At 38.8% G+C, this 23453-nt stretch overlaps 1 protein-coding gene across 1 annotated transcript; it reads left to right on the top strand.

The window, feature by feature from the left end:
* The first annotated feature begins 6547 nt into the window (after positions 1-6547).
* DBF4 (DBF4 zinc finger) lies at positions 6548-22875 on the top strand. Its single transcript, XM_040592219.1, is given in 15 exon segments — positions 6548-6670; positions 6840-6932; positions 9175-9353; positions 11234-11428; positions 12621-12671; positions 13237-13306; positions 13452-13528; positions 15054-15084; positions 15358-15403; positions 17185-17316; positions 19621-19735; positions 20563-20687; positions 21846-22703; positions 22705-22752; positions 22754-22875. Coding segments are annotated over 14 exon segments (2046 nt in total). The 5' UTR covers positions 6548-6670; positions 6840-6886; the 3' UTR covers positions 22827-22875.
* Positions 22876-23453: the final 578 nt, after the last annotated feature.

Genomic DNA, 23453 nt, shown 5'->3' with positions numbered 1-23453 from the left:
AGAGCATTTTTCAGTGTGAATGATTTTCACCAAGGCCAAAACCATACCAGAATACCTTCTTGGCAGTAGAATAGGACTGAAGTCCATTTCTCGGGTAAAGCACACCCAAAAGCTGGTGTCTGAATGACCCGACTACTGAGTTGCTTTTATACCAGCACACCCTCTCATTATAATATGCAAAAAATAAAATTCAACTACTATTAAATGCAAGAAAATTCAAACAACAAAAAACAAAATTCAACAGCGATGCATGAAAGAAAGGATATAGGCAGGGTAATTAAAAAAAAAAATCATACAGAGGAGGCCGATTCAGTAAGCGCAGTGCCTATGGGCAAGTGAGATGCTGCAGTGTTCGTACTACATGTGTGCAGCATGCTGCAGCAGGCAGTGGCTGCGTCTGTAGCAGTACGCTAAATGTGCTCTCCCCTCAGGCTGCCTCAGCTGTGTGTCTAACTGGCACGGAGCCACGCGTGTTCATGCCAGCAAGCCTTGCCTTCAGAACGGGTGATTCCACACCAGCCGTGTGTGGAGAATGCTCCCCAGCAGGGAGCCTGGCCCTGCTTTGGACCTTTGTGACAGAGACCGCTTGCACCTCCTGAAAGTACGCAGGGGCCGTTTGTTCCTCTGGAACACCTATACAGGCAGTTGTCTTCAGTGCCTGGGTGTGCTGTAATTTCTTAGGCATATTACCTTAAACTGAAGAGCCACTGCAGCGCCTACCAACATAGTCACTATGCTGTCTGGGTTTCTAATGAGCATGAGGTACTTTCTCCAGCTTGATCTTAAGCGGTTTTCATTTTAAATAAACCTGAGAAGCAGCTGAAGACTACTTTATAACATGCATTTACACAAAACAGAGCTACAACTGACAAACACAGACAGAATTAAACACATATTGAGCAAGAATAATAAGCATTTATTGAGTTCATTCTGTATCAACTTCCTTATGGAGGAATAATCATATCATAGAATTGGAAATGGAAAACATTTTCTAAACATCCTTTTAAGTACCCAAAGAAAATGTGTAGTCAGACTGAAAATTAACGCAGTGGCTATTCTTCATTGCTCTGTCCAGCCTCAATTTTCCGCCCCCCCTTCAACCATCACTGAAGAACAGTCAGCAACTCTTAATTTCTTTTTCTTCACCCTTCCATCTTCTATTTTCTTCTTTCTAGCTGTCTGTGCAAGAGAAGTCACAAAATCTTCAATGATAATTTAAGTGTCGTGTATTTTCTTAGTCTTAAGAAAAAAGCAAATTTATCCTTTGTGAAGCAGCTAAAAATTAATTTGTATTTAGTAACCAAATATAATTGCAGAAATTCACTGGAGATTATACAAAACACCTTGACAGACTCAAATTTGGCACAATTTTGACCATGCAGCTGGATAAAGGAGGATTACAGATGTTGGTTCATTTTTTCATTGAAATGAGAGGGAAAAAAAAAGACTCCATATTCCTATGTGCTGATCGTTATGGCACAAGCAGGGGCAACTTCAAGCAGCTGTGGAATGGCACCTGCCCAGAAGAGAAAGCATTCACTATCGTTTGTTTTCAGACTGAAGTGCTGCAGTACCATTTACAGTCACAATATACCGATAGCACAGTGATAGTGGAGCAGCGCCCAGCTGTGATGCTACCTGCCCGCGTTCCCCAAAACACTGAAATTACTGACTGTGGGTATTACCACTGTCACGACCTCATGTGCTCACCCCTGCCATCCTGCGTGACCTGCCTGCCTCAAGGCCATTCTGTCTCTGCCCCTTCTGTCTCTCCACAGAGCACTTTGACCTGTGGAGCTCTTCGCTCCAGCACAGAAGAGGTGGCTCTTGGGGCTGGCTGTGTGCCCTACCCCAAACGTCAGTGCAAACTTGCTGCTCCTGTGGGACAGGTAGAAACTTGTGACCTCTTGGTTGGAACAAGTGGTTCAGGAAGCCCTGAATCCTGAAACGGATAAAGTCAGGGAGGAAAGGGCTCAGGCACCTCTGGGCTGTACCCTGTGCTATAGGTATGTGTCTCAGCCCTTCAAGCCAACTGTTGAGTAAAAAGTGTGTATCCCCTGCCACTATCTCTTAAGATCCACAGCACCTTTGCTAAAATGGAAGAATGCCGCCCACATGTATAAATGATAGAATTTAGGCATCAACTTTCCCGCATTACAAGCAACCATGATCTTGTCAGTGGAGTTTAGAAAGTGATTCAGTTTACCTAGAGGTAGGAAAATAAGGCTGAATCCACTTGCCTGCACACAGCCATCTACTTCCACTTGAAATGCAAAGACATCTGCATGGAGCTTGTGCAAATGATGCACAACCTATGGAAAACTCTCCCTTTGGAACAGTATCAAGAAGCCAGGCAGAACACTCCCAGTCATCACACCTGTGTGTGGGCAACTGAACTGACAGTAGCTGATCAAGAGAACATCTCTATGCTGTTACTCACGTATCAAGACTTACATGTAAGTTTCCTAATCTATGAACAATGTTCCACCCAAAATGTCCGATAATATTGATACTTGGTGATGCCTTTGCATTCTGCTGGCATCAGTGCTCTGGAATACGCAAATCCCCAAGCTATGTCACCACTGTACAGCGAACTATCTAAACTATAAAGCTATCTAACCTCTTTCAGCAAACACAATTCTTCCAAGTCTTCCACCAACTGTGTAGCCATTCACAAAAGGAACCCCAATGTACCAAACCAGCATTGTCAAAACTGACAAGTATTCAGGATTTGGAATGTCATTTAAGAATTAACTACTACAGGCTTTTATCTTAATGTAATTTTAATCTCAGTATCTTGTCATTTCCTCCTTAGGCTGCCAGGGTCACCATGATAGCACGCGTGCATTACAAAGGGCTTCTGTGCACGCCACAACCGAGTATGGCCCCCACCATTCAACAGAACAGGACAACAGCAGCCTGGCCTATCAGGTAGACTTGCTGGCAAAAGAAAGACAGGGGAATCTCTTCCCCTACAGCCTGGGAGATGGGCGGGGGGCGCTGAACCGGTACACCTAAAGTAAGAAAGCTTAGGGAGGTGAGCATCCTGAGGTGGGCAGCACACAGGAAGTCAAGAGCAGTTTTATATACATTCAAGGCTGAATTTTCAGTCTCCAGTTGCCATACGTATAAAGGAGGATATTCAAAAGCAAACCACTTTAAAAACAGTTTAGTTAAGAAGTGACACTGTTTTAGTCTGGTGGTATTTGGGCTAGTAAATTATTGATAGAACTATCTGAATGTACATATTCACCAAAGGCAAAGTTTCACCCCCAGGTAAAGATTTACTTTTGTTTAATGAATGACAGTAGTTCTTCACAAAAAGATGTGAACCAGTAATTAGAATTCTTGAGGATGTGTAATCAGCTTGAACATTCACACTATGAATATCCCTTTTCACTGTCATGTGAGGCTGGAAACTCTTATTCTCTCAGTTCCTGTCACATGGTGGTGATCCCTGACTGCCTTTGTCCATACTCAGGTAAAGACTGGAAGCACCACTTGAGTTTCCTCTTGATTCCCACTCAGCCACAACAGAGGAAAGGGAAAGAAGGTAGATAGTGAGTGCAGCTGTGAACGAGGGGTCTCAAAGAACTCTGTTAACTGATAATCACAGCACAGCATGCATCTGCACTCACAAAATGTTACATAGTAACCTCCATATTCATACCGACTTGGATATGAATCATGGACTGAGCAGTGTGAAGCAAAACTTAGAAGTATTGACCATGAAATACATTTCTTTGAATGCTGGAAGAATGTTTAATTATAGGTAGCTTGGAGGAACAAGGAACATCATACCACTCCATCATCCAGGGAAAAGTACTCTATTTTATTTGATATGGGCTGAAATGACTGCAGACATCTTGCTAAACACACTGATGTTTATCAAGACAAACTTGATAAAGATGATGAGCCACAGTGAAGCACAAGCATTTTGGCATGTAAGATGTAAAATACAACTTTCTGTGAGGTACAAAAGTAAACAAAGTATTTGTGTGATTGAAATTAAGATTTTTTTCCATCTTTAAAGACCAAAGTAGAAAGTTTTTATCAGTGACTGACAGCTCTGTAAGTTATTTTCAGAACTAATACAGCACAGCAGCAACTTGTGGGAACTTCCCCAAAATAATTCACCAAAACATTTTTTTATATGTAACAAAAGTTCTTGGCATGAAATAGCAATTAACTCTCAATGATTCTTCAATACTTGCTTTCTCTGGCAACAATGTGACAACATATATGCAATGTATATATACTATACACTTGGAAGGTTACAATTAATATCACAGCTGTCCCATATATTCTCAGACCACTGACAGCACAGGAACACTAAACCTTAAATACCATTCAACTGAAATCACCATCAAAAAGACAAACTCCCTAATATTAGGATACCTAATTTCCCTAAATTAGACTGAGATTTGATGGATTAAAATATGCTTAAGACCAGACATTATCACTGGGCCTCAAAAGATAATTGAGCCTGACAGACCACAAAAAGGACTCACAGGAAGAAAAAGGCAAATAGCTTTAAAGGAGACAGCTCTGATGGACAGATCCACTGAGGTCAAAGTTGCATGGGGAAAAAAAAGACATGATTTATTAAAACAAGCCTGAGTTGAAAAAAAAAAAAATGGAGCTTTGAGAGGGAGTCGAGAAACCCTGAAAGGTCCTAACAAGATTTGACAAAAAGACACTTGAGGTGGAAAAAAACCCACCCAAACCAGAAAATGCCATACTAGTGTTTTACAATTTCTCCAAATATATTCTGTACTAGTTAGTTTGTATGTTTATAATCCAGCTTCAACAAATTTACAATATAGGAAGGTATAGACAGAAGACTGGAGAAAGGACATAACTAAATCCAATGACTGAGCGGCACATGTACATACCTGACTAACTACATGGGGAAATACAGCTATGGCTTTATCCCCGGAGAAGAAAAACCTGTCAAGGAACAGAAAAACATATTGCAAGACTATGCTCAAAACTTGCAGAAAAATCAAAGGAAAAATATTTTACATTTCCATTATGTATAAGCAGCAATAATTTAAATATTAGTTTTCTACTTATATATAAGCATCTCTGGTTTTTTTTGAAATTAAGAGTATTTGCACACTATTTTGTGAATGATCTAAGTTTCTAAATGACAAATCTTCTAAATCCTTCTTATGTGAATTACAATATTTATATTTTTTCTAAATTGCATGAAATATATATTTCCTCTTGTTGCAACAAAGGGTTTAGGAGCATGTAAATAATCTGCACAAAGATAAATTCCCAGCCTACAGCCCATAAACTGTAGCACAGCAGAATAATTAATCTGGCCTTCCTCTTGCTTCTGTCACTCCTGTGAAAAAAATCCAGAGGTCTGTCTCCTGGTTGATCCAACATTCACAGCCTACTAGTGATGACTATACACCCTGGCAAGCTCCTCATGCAATAAACAGTGGCTAACTAGTATTAATGCTACCATTAAATATTAATTCCTGGAACAAATCCTGCTGTATGGCTGCATAGGCAAGGTTACACACCTTAGGAACATGCAGTATCTAAACCCAAGGAGCTTACATACTCCTAGTATCTGCAACTAGCCAGGACAAAAGAAAAAAAGAACAAAAACATTTCAGGACATAAAATCCCCAAATAAAGGCATAGCTTTAAAATGTAAATGCACGTTGTGCATATGTACAGTTGTAACTTTATTAGTTGACACTGAACTAAGCTTTTTACTTGCTCTACAGGAACATTATTTTTTGCTATTTTCACTAAGTTTCAAACAAAATATAAGAAAGATTAAGCTGAATAAAACAAGATTTGCCTCTCAGATGCTAACAACTACTAATTGGGGGGTGGGGGTGGTTTCTTTTTAATGTACTTTAACCTATAAAATCACTTTAAATATACTTTTTATATATATAATTTATATATATATTTATATATATAAAATACATATATTTTTATATATATAATTTTCCAGAGTAGCATATATAATTTATAAGCAGCGACGGGGTCGTGATGGCCGGAGGCAAAGCCCTCCTCAGTAACAACGTGCAGCACCCTCGGCCAGGCCCGCAGCCGCTTGTCACAGCCCACACATCCCCGCACAGCTGTGTCCTGCGCCGGGCCCGCGCCCCGGCCCGGGGGAGCCGTGCCCTCCACGGCCGGCCCGCACCGCGCCTCTACGGGCGGCAGGGTGGCGCTGCCGGAGCTCACCGGACCAGGCGGCTGCCTAGGAGCGCCCCCGGGCCTGCCGGGAAGACCCTGCCCCGGGATTTCTGCCGGGAAGAGCGCCCACCGCTCCGCCGATCCCTGAGGCGACGCGAAGCGAAGCAGGGAGGAGGGCGGTAGCCGTACCCCCGCAGTAACGGCCGCCCGCCTCCCCTGCCGCCCTGCCCCTCGTGGGCGGAGTCCCGCCGCGGCCCGGCGCGCCTCCCCCCCCCCTCCCTCCCTCCCTCCCCCTCCCTCCCTCCCTCCCCCCGCCTCACCGCCGCGGCCCGGCGCCCCTCAGCCCGCCCCCGGCGCGCGGCCCTAGCCAGCCCGCCCTCTCCCGCGTGCGCGCGCGCGGGGCCGACCGTTGGCGAGGCGCGGCCCGCGGTGGGGCAGCGGCCGCCGCTGGGTGCTCGGCGTGTGGAGGCGCGAGGCCTCGCGCTGGCGGGAAAGCCGGGTGAGGCGGCGCGGCACCGGCGGGGACACGCTCCGGCTCCCGCTTCGGCGGCTGCGGCGGAGAGGGCCGGGGGCGCGGGTGGCCGGGCTGCGGCGGGAGGGGCGGGCTTGGAGCCGCTGGGGGAGGCGGGCTGGCGCGGGAAGCTTAGCGGCTCTGCTGCCTCCCGCAGGTGTGCCGGCGGGTGGAGAGGAGAGGAGGATGTGACTTCGCGGGAAGATGAAACCGAGCGCTGTGGAGACCACCGCCAAGGGAGCTCCTCCCCGTAAGCGGCGGGTCGCTGGGGGTGACCGGGGAGGGGGCGGGGGGAGCTGCTGCGCCCCGTCTCGGAGCTCGGGATGGGGGGGGTTCCAGTCCGTTCCAAAGCTGGCGGGATCGCTTTCAGCGGCCGCCGCCGCCTTCCCGGCTCTCGTGAGATGCCGGCGGCCCGCCGGGTGCTGGGCTGGGGCTGGTGGGTGAGAGCTCTTTGCGCCGGCTTTGTTAGTGGCGGACAGCCGAAACCACCTTTGCGTGGTCTGAGGAGTTAAACGTAAAAGCGTGTACCTGAAAAGGCAGCTGGCGGACTTGCTGTCTGCTGCAAGCTGCTGGCAGTGCAGAGAAGCCAGGAGCAGAGCTGAAATGCGCTAGGCCGCTGCGCCGCCGGGCAGCTCTCTGCCGGTACCGGGGTGGGCCCGGGGTATTAAACCGCAGTCGCTTTGTGAGGGAGACTCTTCACTGTTACTGCGGTACTGCTGACTCGCTCCAATCTTTTTTATTATCCTTAAGAAGTTTAATATGTATTTTCCAATCGTAACTCCAGTATTTAGTGTGTTAGTTTTTGAGCTGGCCTGGCCATCACGTGTGTGTGCTGGATATAATACCATATTCGATCCCTGGTCATGTTCGGAATTTCGCTTGCACACGTGCAATCAATCTTCTCTGTTCAGATTCTGAATCAGTTAACACTATCCTAAGATTCCCCATTTCTCTAATTATACAAATCTGACTGCTGTTCCTACTTCACTTATGTGTGTGTTCGTTACGGAATCCTGCAGCGTGAGTAGTGGTTCTGCTCCCTCTCCCATCTAAGACCATTTCAGGGAGGGACTGTTTTGCATGTTGTTTTTTTGTCTCCAGAAGAGGCCTGCTCACTTCCTGTAGCAGCTCTCATTGTTTCTTCTGAGCTTCTCCAGAAGAGAAGCAACTAGAAGTAGGGCATCAGGCAGTGGGGAAGAAAAGACAGTGTAAAACTAATGATGTGCAAATCTTGGGTGGCCCTCTGTCATTGTAAATGGATTCCTGTGGAAGTATATACGAACAGAGAAGGTACAATTACTGTCACCTAATAATGTTCAGGTTTTCAGCTGTGTTTAGCTACGGGGACTTCATGGGTTGTGTGTTGCTTCTGTGGATTTAGGACCCCTCAAAATATTCCTCTTTATTGTACTTGTGCAGCCTCCCCTAGAAATTACATCTTCATGTCAACAGTATTCTTTGGCAGCAAGCTACACAGGGTTGCCCTGTTGCACAGAGAATCAACTCCTGTTTTTCATTTTGTAGCTGACTCCCATACCTCTTCTACTGGAATAGGCTGTTTAGCCATTCTGTGTTCTTGATTTTGTATATCTGTATTATTCTAAATCTCTTTTGCAGGTTGTATTTAAGCTGTGGCTGAGTACTGCATTTATGAAGTGGCATAAAAAATTTACCCATTTTATTTTCCGTTTCTTAGCAATTTCTTTTTTTTTTTTTCTTTTCTGATTGCTGCTCAATATTGGGCTGATGTTCTTGTAGAACTTTACCACACTCCAAGATCTCCTGGAGAAGTGAGACTTATTTCTCACTCAGGCTGAATTCTTTTTATTTGCTTATTAAAATGTCTAGCCTAACAGGTCACATGGATAGCTCTGCATTGAGCATCAGGAAAGTTCATCAGCACAGTTTAATTGCTGTATGTGGTTTCTTCGTTTTAGAGTAAAATACACTGGGACAGAAAGAGTGATCATAACTAGAAAAGCTTAGTTTTCCTGCGTCTCTGGTAGGTGCTCAAAATTCAGATAAATAGTAGGATCTAGGTCTTGTATTCTTTGCTTTTGTAGACTTTTGTTACTTTTGACTGTTTTTTGTTATGGTGAGTCTATATTAATCCTTTCTGTTTCAGATGAATGAGACAGATTCTGTTCTAAAATAGTGTTCTCAGTGACTGTGCAAGTAGCGTATGTAGTGTAGTAGATTGCAAATACTTGCCAGATGGGTGAGAAAATTGATGGTATTGTATAGCAACTGAAATAAAAAGTCCGTTTTAGGATGTGATTTTAAGAAGACACCTTTAAGGGTTATATGTAGTATTATTATTAATGATATCCTGGTTTTGATGTGTTTAGCATACAGCTATTTTTTCCAGATCCTATGTTGCATGGAAGATTGCCCTGCCATATCCATAACTTAGGAATTTTCCTTTTTAAAAAGTAAAAACCAAACACAGTTCATAAAACACAGTTCTTTTAAATTCCCTTTTCTTTTTGCAGCAAATGGAATGCAAGCAAAACCAGAAAAGATAAGATCTTCTCTGAAGAATGTGAAAAAAGATATAGGAAAACCAGAGAAATATAAATACAAGCCTCTCACTGGGAAGGTGTTTTACCTCGATATTCCATCAAATGTGATCTCTGAAAAAATAGGAAGGGACCTCAAAGAGCTAGGAGGGGTAAGTTAATGAGCAGAGACCTTTATGAAACTAGAAGAAAACTGCGCATGTGGAATGCCTTTTCCATGTTTTTTTATAACTGCATTTTAATATTATTTGTATTTTATAAGTGATGGAATTTTCTTTTATGCTTGTCTTAAGCTAATTGTTTGTATTAAACATTATCAACAAATTATTTTGGGTTTTTTGCTAGAAGCTGCTTTGCGAATTGTAATGAAAGTGTTTAATATAAATGCTTGTTTTCATTTGATTATTAATTTGCTTAAAATTTTATCCAAATTAAGTTTTATTGTTTGAAGTGATTTTTTTCCTGCTGCTTCTGACTATATTGACGTGTTTACACATTACTAACAAAAGTTGCTGAACTGAACCTGAAAGAGATTAGAGGAAGTGTTTTGCATATGCTTACTAGAAGTTGGTAACTTTAGTAAGTACTTTCTGCACAGAGTATGTTAATGAGTATTTTTAAATACTCTTATTTAAATAATAAATTCTGTAAGCATCTTAGTACTTCCCCCCCTAATTCTCTCTTCTGTATGGAAGAAACACTAATACAAGCAAGTGCATGCTATGTTAGTAACACTCAAGCAACGCAATTGCTTAGTCCACTTTAAAGTTGAGTATTTTGAATTAGTGTTGAGGAATCTTGCCAGTTAAATGTCCTGTAACCACAGAAGCAAAAGAGATCTGCTTAAATTGCTGGATAATACTGAACATGGCTTTGGCAATACTACTTTGACCTCAGAGCTGCACTGAGCAGTTTTATGGAATTGAAACTTGTAAATCAAGATGCTGTCTGAAATTGTAGTAGAGGCAAGGAATAGCGATAATGTGGTTTCAAGTTAAATGCATCTCTTTTACATTTAGCATTAAATAAGTGCATGCTATCATCTGTCTTTCTCCCTAAACCAGAATTTTAGAAATTCATATGTGAAAGGTAAGGTTGCAAATAAAAGACTGAAAAGGAAGGTTTTCTGTTTTATTCTGAGGGGAGTATATGCCTACCGAGGTGTTCAACACCCTCAAGTTCAGCTGCCATGTGTGTTTCGTTGTTTCTTGTGTGGAGTGCATGCAAAAGTGCCTATGTCCCCATTTCTGTAAAAGGTACATAAAGTGGAATTGGAAGGCACAATTTCAAGCTTGCTGCCTGTGTGATTTGTGCTTTCTATACTGATTAGTAGAGAAGAGGAAAACACTTTTAAGCTACATAAACTGGCTAGAAGTAACAAGGTAGATAGAGCTGATAATCACACAACGGTTGGTAGTGAAAGACTGAAGGAGCAAAGTGGAAGAGAATAAGCACAGCAAAACCACATATTCTAAGATTTCCATATTCAGCAAGACAAAAATCTACTTAAGTCTTCTACCTTTTTGAGAAGTATTATGAATACTGTAGGTGTGAAACGTAACTAACCTGAAATTTTAATTGTTCTACTGGTTCTAAACTCAGTAAATTAATAGCTGCTTGCAAACTCTTAAGTTACATTTGTATAAATGTGCCTTTAAGTTTGGCTGAGCAATTCTATGTAATTTCTGTTGCATATATAAACTCTGATTTAGCTTGAATTCTTCTGTTACTTCTCAATGCAGTGTTTGAATTTTTCCATTTGAAAAGTGTTACAGGTAGATAGTTCAAAGAATGACAATAATCAAAACAGAGCTTGATAAAGATTACAAGATTAAAAAATTGAAATTGGAATTTGTGACTAGTACTACAGCTCAATTGTAATAGTCATCCAGATCTTTAGAAAATATCTTCTCATTAACTCAATGGTTTTTAAATATTCTAGAAGCTTTGTCACTTTAAAGTATGCAATAAAAAATTGAGTTACTGATTTATTGTCTTGAACTAATTATTTGCTTTATATCTTTATATTTAGAGAGTGGAGAGTTTCCTTAGTAAAGATATCAGCTATCTGGTGTCTAATAAAAAGGAGGCAAAATTTGCACCATCTCTTGGTCAGATTTCTCCTGTTCCTAGCCCAGAATCTGCACATAATGGAGGAAATAGTTCACCTCATCCTAGCAACCGAAAAGATCGACATGACAGAAGTTCATTTAAGATAGGAGATACAGTAAGTTTCTTAATAATAGAACTGCAAATCAGGTACAACCTGTGGGATATACTCTTATTTTTTTCCTATTTTGTTTCCTGAAGATGGCAATATATTCCTTGGGTGAATAAGGTGGTTTTAAACATTTATTTTTTTTAACAGGTCAAACATACTTTTAAACTAGTTCAGGCTAACTTGTAAACCTAACTAACTTAAACTAATTAAGCAGTTTCAAAAAGTAATTAAAAAAGGAGCCTTTTCTGCAAATAAGCAGACTACACTAAAATCTGTTGTAATATAGTACATCTGACACAATTAAACATTGACATTGTTATGTTTGACAACTGAATCAATTATGGGTAGGCTTGCGGTGTCATCCAGTGAATGGTTCCTGTCTCTTTAGCAACACAGCCTATTAAAATCTGGCTGCTGTGATGCTGTTACTGCAGGTATCTACAGAAGCACTCTTCGATAGTAGTCCAAGGAAATAATTAAAATTGAACATTATGAATATTAAGTTTTTCTGAGCTCTTTCTTAGAGGATCATGTTAATTGCAATAGTTAATATTTGAATTCATGCAGGTTTACGTGAAGTTTCTTACTTGGGCAAGTCTTACGCCCTTTCAAAATACAGTTAGAAACAATTAGCTGTACTAAATACATGGTGCTTATTTAGGAAGTTGACTACAAGCCAGTCTGTGGGATGGTTTTAGTGTTACATTGGTGAGATCACCTGATTTTGGAAACAGCCTGGATAGGTAAAGACATGCTCATTATGAATAAATGGCATACAGTACAAAATGAGATGCACTGGTGAGAGAAAAGATGGGGATAAGACCGAGGCTATGATTATATTCATGACTGTTAGCTTAATCTGGCACAGGTCTAGCTGGTGAAAACTCATGGTTTGCTGTGTGCCGCTGGCTGCTTGTTCTTACCATCTGTGTTGTTCCAGCACTAACATTGCTTCAGCCGTGCAGTGACCTTCTTTGGCTGAAAATAAGCACTTGTTCTTTTTTTTGACTCTTTTTTTTCTTCCCCCAGACTGTATCAACCATAATCCTGTGAGGAAGATGTGAATTAATGAAAAATAGCAGTACAGTGAACAAAAGGAGATTATCATAGCTGAAATATGTATTTGTTAGCAAGTTGTAAATTGTCTTTTTTGAAATGAGTTCTTACCTGTTAAAAATGTGTTTCTGTTTTAATATAGGTAGGTATGAGCAGAGGAAAATCCTTAGTTGAAAAAGCAATCAAAGAGCAGGTAAGCCAAGTAATTAACAAATTTGTGCTTGAGAAACTTCAGGTTTGCTCTTCTGGAAAACAAGCAGTAGTAACAGTGATCTTGGGGTTCTAAGAGAGAAGTCCCTCATGGAATGCACAGGCAGAAGTGAAGGGATTGTCCTAAGTAAAACTGTTAGGTCATGCTTTCTGGGTGCTTCCTTAAGAGTTGAAAGTGTAGAGTCTTACGACTAGTATTATCATCTAGCTAGCATGTATATATATGTGTGTGTGTATATATATATATAAAATAGCTAATGTTTGAGAAGTGTTCTTGAAGTTAAAGTGAATGTATAAATTCACTGTCTTAAAAATCTTTCTACAAAATGTGACAATAGAGAACAGTGTTGGCTTTTTGAAAGGTTAAATACAGTCTTTTGATAGTGAAGTGCTGTGACACAGAGGAGAAGTCAGTTGAGAGCAGTAGTCCTTTGGCAAGAAGTAAATCATCTGCACTTTGATCTCAGCTTTTCAATTACATGTTGTAATTATTTGACATAATCAACTATATGTTGTTTAACATTACTAATATAATTTATTGTTTGCAGGACTTAATCCCCTCTGGTAGTATACTGTCCAATGCTTTGAATTGGGGAGTGAAGATACTTCATATTGATGGTAAATATTGTTGTCTGATGAAGCCTAACCTGAACTTGCAATGTTCTTTTAATTATTTTGTTGAATTCAGAATACTAAAAATGATAAATTACTTCAAGCATACAAAATAAACTCAGCTGAGTATAATTCTCCCTCTTTTTGCCAGATGTTAAAAATTACATTGAACAAAAGAAAAAGGAGCTCTACCTAATCAAAAGAGCAGGCAGTTCTTTTAAAGATGTGGTAAGTGGCTCTTTGCCATTTGTGAAAATGCAGTTTGTTTCATTAACTGAGAAAACACAGGTGTACTAAATACACTGCAAGGCTGTGAGCCTTACAGATTTTTTTTTAATAAAGTCTTGCTCATGTTCAGTTTTTCTCAGACCAGTGTGTTGTATGAATTAATTTCAAAAACATTTGAAAAATAGCGGTATTATTAACAAATAAATCCCATAGTAGCATTGATTAAACGATGTGTAGACCTTTACTCTTGCAAAGGATATCTAAGAATCAGAAGTACCCAACTGTCTGCAATTTCCATTCTGCCAGCTTCAAAAATAATAAGTAATAAATTTGTAGTTTGGTTTTAGTATAATGTAGATTGTGGTTAAATTCCCTTGTATAATTTTCCCTATGACACAGTGTTTAGAAACCCTTCCCTTTTGGTGGACCGTTTTGAAGAATCACAGTTACATTTCCTGAAGAAACTTGTGTAGAGAATCTGTCAGTTGCTCAAGTCAGCATCTTTTCCTTCCTAGTCTTTTAAAAGAAGTAGCATAAAGTATCTTTGAGCTATTCTGCCAATAATGCAGTCAGCATGTGAAAATCCTGATTTCTCCAGTTTTCAGTGTCCCACTATCATACACTAAAACTTTTAGCTGTTTGTGTGCTCTGTCTGCACTTGCTTTGTAATATAAATTAAACATGTGAAGTTGTACAATTATCTAGTCCAGGTGGGGATCTGTGATAAGTAAATGGAAACATACCATCTAGTGTACATTACGGGTTTTTTTGGAATGCAATATTGACTGATTATTGAGGCCACATGAAATCTCCTGCTAGATCATCTGTGTATCAGTGTTTATGGATAGAAGGAGGTGTGTGTGTTTGCAGGTAGTCTAAGATACAAGTTTGTACCTTTACCAGAACCAATTACAGCTAAATGCTGATACTTGAATGTAAACTTTACTCTTTTCTGGAAACAAAATACTCCTTTCAATTTTAATCTTAATTGCTTTAAAAAACAAAACAAAACACAAAACTAACCTGTGTGAATACTTTCAAATGAGTAGATTTGTTTTAATTGGAAGATGTTTCTGTCTGCAGTTTTTGGTGGCAGTTTACAGCTTTAGTTAGCTAGCATTTGTGAAGTGTTGTAAAAATGTTAACTGTATTTAAGAGTCAGCTTTCAACCATGGCATGATATTTTGGGGGAGGGGAGAGAGTAAGGGTATAAATTTACCTTTGTGTGGTTTTCATTTGATTTTGGGTTTAGGAAAAATAAATTTAAATGTCTCAAGGAGAACACTTTGTGTGTGTGTGTGGTGTAAAAATATATATATGTATTTGGGAAACATGTCACCATACTTCTGAAGTACTAATGAGCTTAATTTCCTGGCAAATTCATTGTGACTGTGTATGAAGTCATGATTAACACAGGCAGACCCTTGTAACTTAATTAGCTACAGCTAAATCTTTGAGTCAAGTGCAGAATAATATTCACAGAAATTTTATGCCTTCTCCTTTTTTTTTTTTTTTTTTTCAATAGGGGAAACAAATTACTGCTCAAAAGTCAAGAAGTAAGTATTTCAGAATTTGTAGAGGTTTCTGTTTTGCTTTATTTTCTGAATGCTTAAAAATGTACTGCAGTTCTCATCTGTTCAAGTGTGCTGCTGCGTTCTAGTTTGTATGTTGAAGGAAAGCACGTAGAAAAACTATTGAAATCAAGAGTTTGTCAAAACATGTAGATAACAAGTTCTAAAATAATGTCTGTTTAGTTACTCAGCTACTGGAGCAACTTGCTGAATGAAGAAAAGTATTTCTCTCAATTCCTTTTTCTTTCCCCCGTTGAGCAGGTAGACTGAAAAATCCGTTTGTCAAGGTGGAAGACAGAAGTTGGTAAGTGTTATCTTCATGCATCAGTAATATGGTTCTCAAACAGTTAGTAAGCCTTAAGGAAGTAGCCTTCAGATTTCAGTTCCCTTTTGGCTTCCTGACTTTAGATGCCAGCCATACTGTCCTGTTATTGTAAGACAGAATTTTCATGTCTGCATGCTCTGCATAGCTATTTGTGTTTAGCCACTGAATGAGATTGAGCAAGTAGTAGTATGGTAGGGAACATTTATGATAGGTAACGGAAGTGAAAAGTTAGTATGCATCTCCAGTTTGTAGATCATGAGAGTGGGTTTCTTTGGGTTACGTTCTGCCAAGAGCCATATGAATGAAAAGGAAACGTGGAAGCTTTGAACCTTGACATCTTTTCGTAGATCCACATCCTCTAGACCAAAACACCAGTTAAACTTTGTGCTAAATTCCAGTCCTGTAGTCTCAACTCAATAAAATTCATCTCCTGCAGAGATTGTTTAGGTGTAAGGAAAGGGAAGTTGTTATAGTTAAAATCATCCCTTGATTTAGGTTTAATTTCCTGTTCAATCATTTCTTTTTTTTAAAAAAACAAATTATTTCAATATTTGCAGTAGCATGAAATCTGATACTTTCAGCCTTTAAAATTTTCATATCTTTCTGGTCCTGTAATCAATCAGACCTGGTTGTGTAAGGAAGTACCAGTTTGCCAGAAGTGAGAGAAGAATGAATTATAAAAAATGTGCAGTTCTGCACAGCATATTCTGTACTTTACATTCTGAACTAACTTCTGCTTTATGATGATCTTCATAAGCTCCAAATTCTTTGACCTGATTTCTTTGACACTTTCCTAAATTAAAAGAGAGATCTAAACCTGGTCTTATACTGTGAGCTGGTGTAATAGGCATGAGGGGCATGAGAATAGGGGGGGAACTGGACAATCACAGTTCTAAGTACAAGAAATTGGTATATAAATATGTATGAGTTTGACTTCTGAATATAGCTGGGTACTAAACATCTGAAACACTTTTAAATGTTTATGTAACTTAATGTTTTTTAAATGTTTATGCAATGTAAGTAACAGCTTGGAAGCAGAACAAGATACTTAGCTGTCCCTATTATGTTTTTCCAGACTTGCTCTTTTTCTTCCGCCTGGGTAGCTTGTAACAGCAATGTGGGGAAAAAAAATCAGACTGAACTCTGACATCAGCATTTTGGTCACATGGTTCAGTATGTGAATTTTGGCATGTCCTATTTTAAACATTTTTAATATATTCAGATCACTGGTACAGTTGCTAGTTCTGAGTGCAGTGGTGTACAGGAGAATTACCTTTCTAGAAAGTGAAAAGGTCAGATTTTATATTTTGAATGATGTATTGATTAAAATTTTTCAAAAAGAGAAAATGGTAAAATGGGAAAAAAATAATGCATTGGATGTTGGGAACTGCTGTAGCTTCTTCCACAGGAACACAGTTGCACAATCATCCAAATTGTTAGTTTTATTGGTTACCCAACTCTCAAGTTGGGTAGACATAGATAGGCAAGTAAATAGGCACGAAAGCCATACCCCAGGGAATATGTGACACCTATGGAAACTCAAGGCAAATCTATTTTGAGAAAGTATCAAGTTTATAGGAAAGAAGGAATTACTTGTTCTAGGATATTTATCTGCTTAGCATTCTATGTACATTAAAAGAAATACTTCTTTTCAATATTTTTGACCTGATTGTAATTTGTGCTATTAACTCCTTTTTTTTTTTTTCATTTCTGATGGTTCTAATGCATTGCTGATGGTTTCAATGTTTTGTCTAATACAGCCACTACCGACCATTTTATCTGCAGTTACCCAGTTTTCCAGTTCTGAACTACTGTGTCCCAAAACCGTATAGTCCATTTGAGGTGGATAGGAAGCATCCTTCTGGTCAAAAGCAAACTCAGTCTAAGCAAAGGTTTGTTGAAAACTTGTAATTGAGGAGTGGATAGAGGAGAGGGTGGTTCTCTAAATTAATCCTAAGTAATTGTTTCCTAAAATAAGTGCTCTGCTTCTAATTTTGTGTGATATTTAATACTAATAGCCATGTCTGAGCTGATGTGTTTGCCGCACTGTAACTGTTCGTGTCTGTCTATCTTTCTGTCCCCTCTTTACCTGTCTTTAGTCCTTTTTTTGGACATACAGATGCGTACATCCAAAAATGTGGCCTTGTCCTTTCAGTGTGGGTCAGCATAAGATATTTTTTTCCTTTCTGGCACTGGTTTCTTCTTTGTCCTCATCTTGGATGTCATCCAGTAAGTATTTGACAGGAAGTGGATTACTAAGTCATCTTTTGATGCTTTTTGGTATAATGCTAAAGTAGGCAGAAAAAAAAATTAAACCAGTGACTCACAGTGCAAAATCATTGTTGATAAAAAGTGCATGTTGTTGATAATGTCTAATTCATAGACATTAGACTCTGCAAATATGGCTTCAACTCTTCAGAGATGAAAAGTGGATGCCAGCTGCCTAGTAGAATTGCAGTTGGTTTTACGGCAAGTGTTTATATGATACATTTTGGTATTCAGGGTCTATTTGAGCACTCCAGGTGCAGTTAGAACTTTCGGTAAATCAATTTTACTATTTGAAACTACTTAGGGGAGTCTTAATTATCTGGTTTTTGGTGAATCACGCTATTGTTTTGAATTTCCTCTACCTAGCATATCTGGAGTATTAATGATTCTTTCATTGATTTCTAAAATTGATTCACATGAGAGGCTAAAGATATTTAGGTGAAAGTAAGCTTTGCTGTATGTGGAGCTTTGAAGTGTTAAAAAAAGGGGGGAGAATATTCCTTTCGTTTATATGGATACAAGGAATATGATACATTAAAAAATTCACGAGTTACGTTAGAATAAATATTCCTATTTAATCTTTCAGGCTGGCACATGCCAAAGAGGGATTTGGGTGGGAGATTTTTTTCATATTCAGCACGTAAATGTGAGGCATGTCAGTTTCAGGAGAGAGCAGGGGGGAGTGCTCACTTGTTTTATTTTATCTGGGAGAAAACCATGTTGAGGTGAAGTTGTCAGTTCTGCTTGCTTCTGTGTTGGGTAAGACCTGTAGATGTTACTCAATCTTCAGATGCTGAATTCTGTTGCTTATATCCTGCTTTACTTGTTTGTTGTGATTTTTATAGTGGTAAAGAGGGAAGGTGGAAAGGCTGGTGTAATAGGTGCCACCTAACTGTGTACGTTTACTGTCCTGTGGAAACCAGCAAATGCTGGGGCAGGCATTACCAACTTAAGATTTATTGGTTGAAAGCAGTATACCCTTACTATGCCGAGCAATACACTGCTATGCTTTGTAAGTTAGATTTTCAGGACAGGTTTTTTGATGTAAAGTCCTGAGCTTACATCTCTGCAGATGCTTGGTAAAGTCTGTCAGAATGATTTTTGGCTAGACAGGGAGATGGCACTATTCCTCTGGAGTAAAAGGGAAGTAGACACTGGTTTTGCTTTAGCACTAGTTGATCATCTTTAGGTGGTTTAATAGTGAGTTGCAGGAAACTGCTCTCCCCAGATGAGGCCTCTGAAGGTTGTGGAGCAGCTATTGAAAACCTCTTCATGTTCTAATCTCCAGGAACAACTTTAGGTTCATTTCCTCATATTTCCACTTAGCCTGTGCCTATAAAAACAGGTCAAAACAGCATTTGGTCAGCATATTCAAAACCTGCCTATAACCAACAAATGTGACTGTTCTTTACTTTTACCGAAGAATGAGAGGTTATCTGTTAGACCAGGTGGTTTTGCTGCATGTTTTATTGGCATCAGAAATAATGACAGTGGATGCAATGTTAGAAGACTTTCCTTTTTTTTTCTGGTTTGATTTTATCAAGCCTTTTCTTTTATCAGCTATGCCCAGAGATTTCCATATGTCCTTTGATTTGTCAAGTGAGGGTTTTTTGGTTAGCAATTTTGCATTATTTACTCTTGAGTTAGTGATAGTAGTACATCTGTACTAACCTGTATGTTTTATGCTTACGTAGAGTTCTACAGGGTCTGGCTGTCTTTTTGCAGTAAATAATTTTCTTTTTTTTTTTTTAATCAATATGTAATTTTTCTCTGTTTTTCCTAAGCATTGATTAACAATGTAAATAGTTTGAGGGGAAACAAAGCTTTTGCTATTTTTTTAAGTGAGTAAGAATGAACGTACTGTGAGAGGCAAGTATAGAGCTCAGCTCCATATTTGATACTCATTAATATATCTTTTCTATTAACAGAAACAAAATAAATAGTGAGAAGGACTGTGGAACTCCTGTTCAGCTCCCTCAGAAGGACAAAAAAAAGAGAGGATATTGTGAATGTTGTGGGAAGAAATACGATGATCTGCAAATAGTATGTGAAATGTCAATATATGCTTTGATACAGTTATTAAAGAAATTTCTCCACCCTATGCATCCTGTAGTGGAGCCTCAGGAAGAATCTTAGTTTATTTGGCACAGTGGAAAGATGCAGCTTGAGCTGGATGCCTCTGGAGAGGGACCCTGAATAAAGAAATCCCTGGGCAATTATACCCTTACAGTCTTAGGTTTTCCGGCCCCTCATGTGACGGTTCAGTCCAATAATAATATTAAGGTCTCGGGTCTCCTTGTTCTTCAGTGGGTCTTGTCATTGTGTCTCAGCAGACTGTTTCTTCCCTTATCTCTGAGGTGGCAGCTTCTGCTGATGGGGGGTAGTGGCCTTTCTTGATTCCTTATCTCCTGGCGCAAACCAGCTCTGGGCCTCCTTTTACTTAAATAGGCAGTTTCAGTGTATTAGGTGAAAGTTCACAGCTTGTGGCCTAAGGCTTCAGCAAATTTAGCTACTAATGCTAAGCAGTTAATTCCAGACGGTTTCAGTCCAGTATTCCTTAACAGCAGTCATATTTCTTAAGTGTGGTATCAACAGTGTTTTCTACTTGCTAGTTTAATGTATTGTGTATCTTAAAAGATTTTTCTGAATATATCTCCTAAAAAGCAGCAAGTGGGTATTTTTTTCGCTTGTAGGTTTTAATTCTTGATTGCTGCTTCATTGTATGATATCTGAAGGCACTAAGTAGTTCATGTCTCAGAGACACTGGTAATAAATGAATGATACTTACTTACTGCTCTATATTGTACTGTTGACTTGTATATTTATATCTGTAGTATTAGATTTGTTTTCTGTTTTTTCTTTAATTCCAGCATCTTGAAAGTGAACAGCACCAAAATTTTGCGCACAGCACACAGTACCAAGTTGTTGATGACATAATCTCAAATTTTGTTTATGAGTTTGTTGAATACAAAGATGATGCAAAAAAAATGAGAAGGTAAGTTACATGTTCTAAAATTTAAATACTCTTGAGTTAAAACATTGAACGTAAAGATACTTTGTTCTGAAATTCTGGATTTAGTACAGAATAAATTAATATTTTTTGCTCTGAAATCACTGAAATTTGCAATGCAGTTGTATCTGGGAATTCAGTTCTATAAAGCAGAAATTAGAAGTGCAGATGGCATCACAGGAAAATGAGAGTGAAAGGAATTGCCAAAATTTGTCCTGCCTATCTTTCTGCCTCAGAAAAGCAAGATCTGCTCTACTAAAATATTGGTGACAGGAGGACAGCAATGTCTGGACATCTTGCTCTAGAAACTTTGTTGTCATTCTTAGTGGCCTAAGAACAGCAGATGGTAGCCTCCTCAGTCAGAATGACCTTACCAGTGGAAAAACTTTTCCTAGTCTAATCTAGGTCTTCCAATCTATACTAAGCTCTCATGGCTTCTATCCTGTCTGTGCTGGACAAAGAAAGCAGATTTTCCTTTCTTCATAGCTCAAAAGCTTAAATGGGAGAGAAAGGCACGTTTTATGTCTTGGACTGTAGGTATCAGTATCTTCATTACTTGAAACAGTAACTCAATTCAAGATTGCTCTGATTTTTTGGAAATTATTTGGAAGACAAGGAATAAGTATTTAAAAAAAAAAAAAAGACAATTCTTAGTGACATCAAAGGAAACACAGAGTCATGCAACTGCTAGCCTAATGAAGGCAGGCCTTTATTCCTTTTGTGATTTAAAAGTACCCAAGAGTGGTTAGGTTTGAAATACTATGTCAAGAAAATCATATAACTATGCTAATTTTGTATGTATATATCATAGAATATTTGTAGGTATTCGTAGAAATTTTGCATTATGTTCATTAACTTTTGTTCTGTATACTACTGTGAAATTTTACTGAAATAGACTACTTTGTGTATTTTTAAAACAATTTTATGAGTTGCAGAAATCAATAAGAGAACATCAAATTCAAATATAAGGTGCTCTGTTCCTGTAGAAATAACGTGTTGCTACCCTAAATATATCTTCCCTTTAAAGTAAAAGCAAAAATTGCTTTGTCAGTTCAGTTGATTTTCTAGAATCACTTGCATATGGAATTGTTACCCATGTTTTTTTGAAGTGTTCGTTACTGATTTTAAACAATTTAATTGTAGGTCAAAATGTAGTACAGGATGTTTTTCTTCTATTACTGGAAAGATAACTAGACCGGATGAGCTGAAAGAACAACTGAAAAAGCAACGCCTTTCATTGAAAAGTTACTTGTGGAAGGATACAGCAATGAGGGCGCTCAAACTGGATCACCAGCCTGCAGAAGTACAACTGAATTCTGTACCAATACCTACCCCTGTTTCTGGATCTGTCTGTTCAGTTCTTCATTGCCATCTGTCACAACCTTCAGAACTAAAAAGGAAGATCAGAAATAATGATGAAAATATTGAAACTGATTGCTCCTGTGCTGCAAACTTAAGAGAAAATGTTGTATCATCAAATTTCTTACAGCCACCCCCTCAGAAGGATAACAATGCATGCATGGAGAACTTGCCTCAAGCTTACGAGCCATTCAGTAAAGAAATACTGGAACCAGAAGTAAATAAAAAGAATTTACAGTGTTTTCAGGAAGGCATGTGTACTTTATATTCTCAGACTCAAGTTACAGATTTTAGTGATAAAAACCTATCACAGCCAAAACGAAAATTAAATAATGCAGTAGTTCTACCAGCAAAGTGTTTGAAAAAAACAGATGCCAATCCTACATTTGTCAAGAAGCATCGTGATTTATGTGATAATCATCAACAGATGCAGCACATTGTAGTTCTGGAGGCTGAGGTATCTGATACTGCTGTAAACAAAGAACTTAATGAATTGTCTGCCAGCTCTGCACACAGTTCACCGCCTGGAAAGCTGCACAGAAAAGTAAAGCTTTACTTGGGAAGAAACAGAAGAGAGCTCCGGAAACAGAATATGGAGTTATGCTTAAAGTATACAGATGGACTGTCTGTTTCCGAAGACAAGTTCTTGTAGCTCACCAGTGCAGGCCCTACCAGTATCATTTCAGACAAGCTATGTGGGGAGGGCAGAATATAAATGTTAGGTGGTTATCATTTTCCTCTTCATCCCCATTTGTTGGATTTTAATGCTGCTTTATTTAATAAAATGATTTTTCAAATAAACTTGCAAATTTAAGATTTTTATTCTTGAAGACTTTAATCGTTGTATTATATGTACAGATGGTTTGGCTTTCAGGTTTTTTAATGCAAAAACTTCTGTATATGTAAGTATGAAAAATAAAACTAAGGTGTTTTGTCTGGTTTTCTTAAAAGGTACTGCTTTATCACAGCTAGTAAAAGGCTCTGACTGCAAATTTGGGGGTAAATTAATTGCCAGGCGAAACAAATAAGTGTGATGTAGCTGCATTTGGATGGAATAATTTTCTAAAATCATTTATTATGGTACATTCTAAATAACCACATTATAAATAACTGGATGTTCCATTGTAAATAAGGCAGTCCGTTACTTATGGACTACTGATGTTTTCAAGATTTGGTTGGTTCCCTTCCCATTCCTTCTGTTGCTGCTTTATTAGAGAATGCAAAACAAGACGTATGTAATCACAAAGAGATAGTATTAGGAAAGCATGTTATTTTTTTGCCTGCTCTGTCATAATTTATTATTGGACTAAAACTAGCTGTGTTTTGTATTTCATCCAATAGGAAAGCAGTAATGTATACTTTTATTTTTTTTTTTTAAAACAAACACAAAAG

Source organism: Falco naumanni, chromosome 4 (assembly GCF_017639655.2).
Source record: "Falco naumanni isolate bFalNau1 chromosome 4, bFalNau1.pat, whole genome shotgun sequence".
Classification (NCBI taxonomy): Eukaryota; Metazoa; Chordata; class Aves; order Falconiformes; family Falconidae; genus Falco; species Falco naumanni.
Note: the sequence above shows the minus strand (reverse complement) of the source record. Positions and strands in the feature narration are given on the sequence as shown.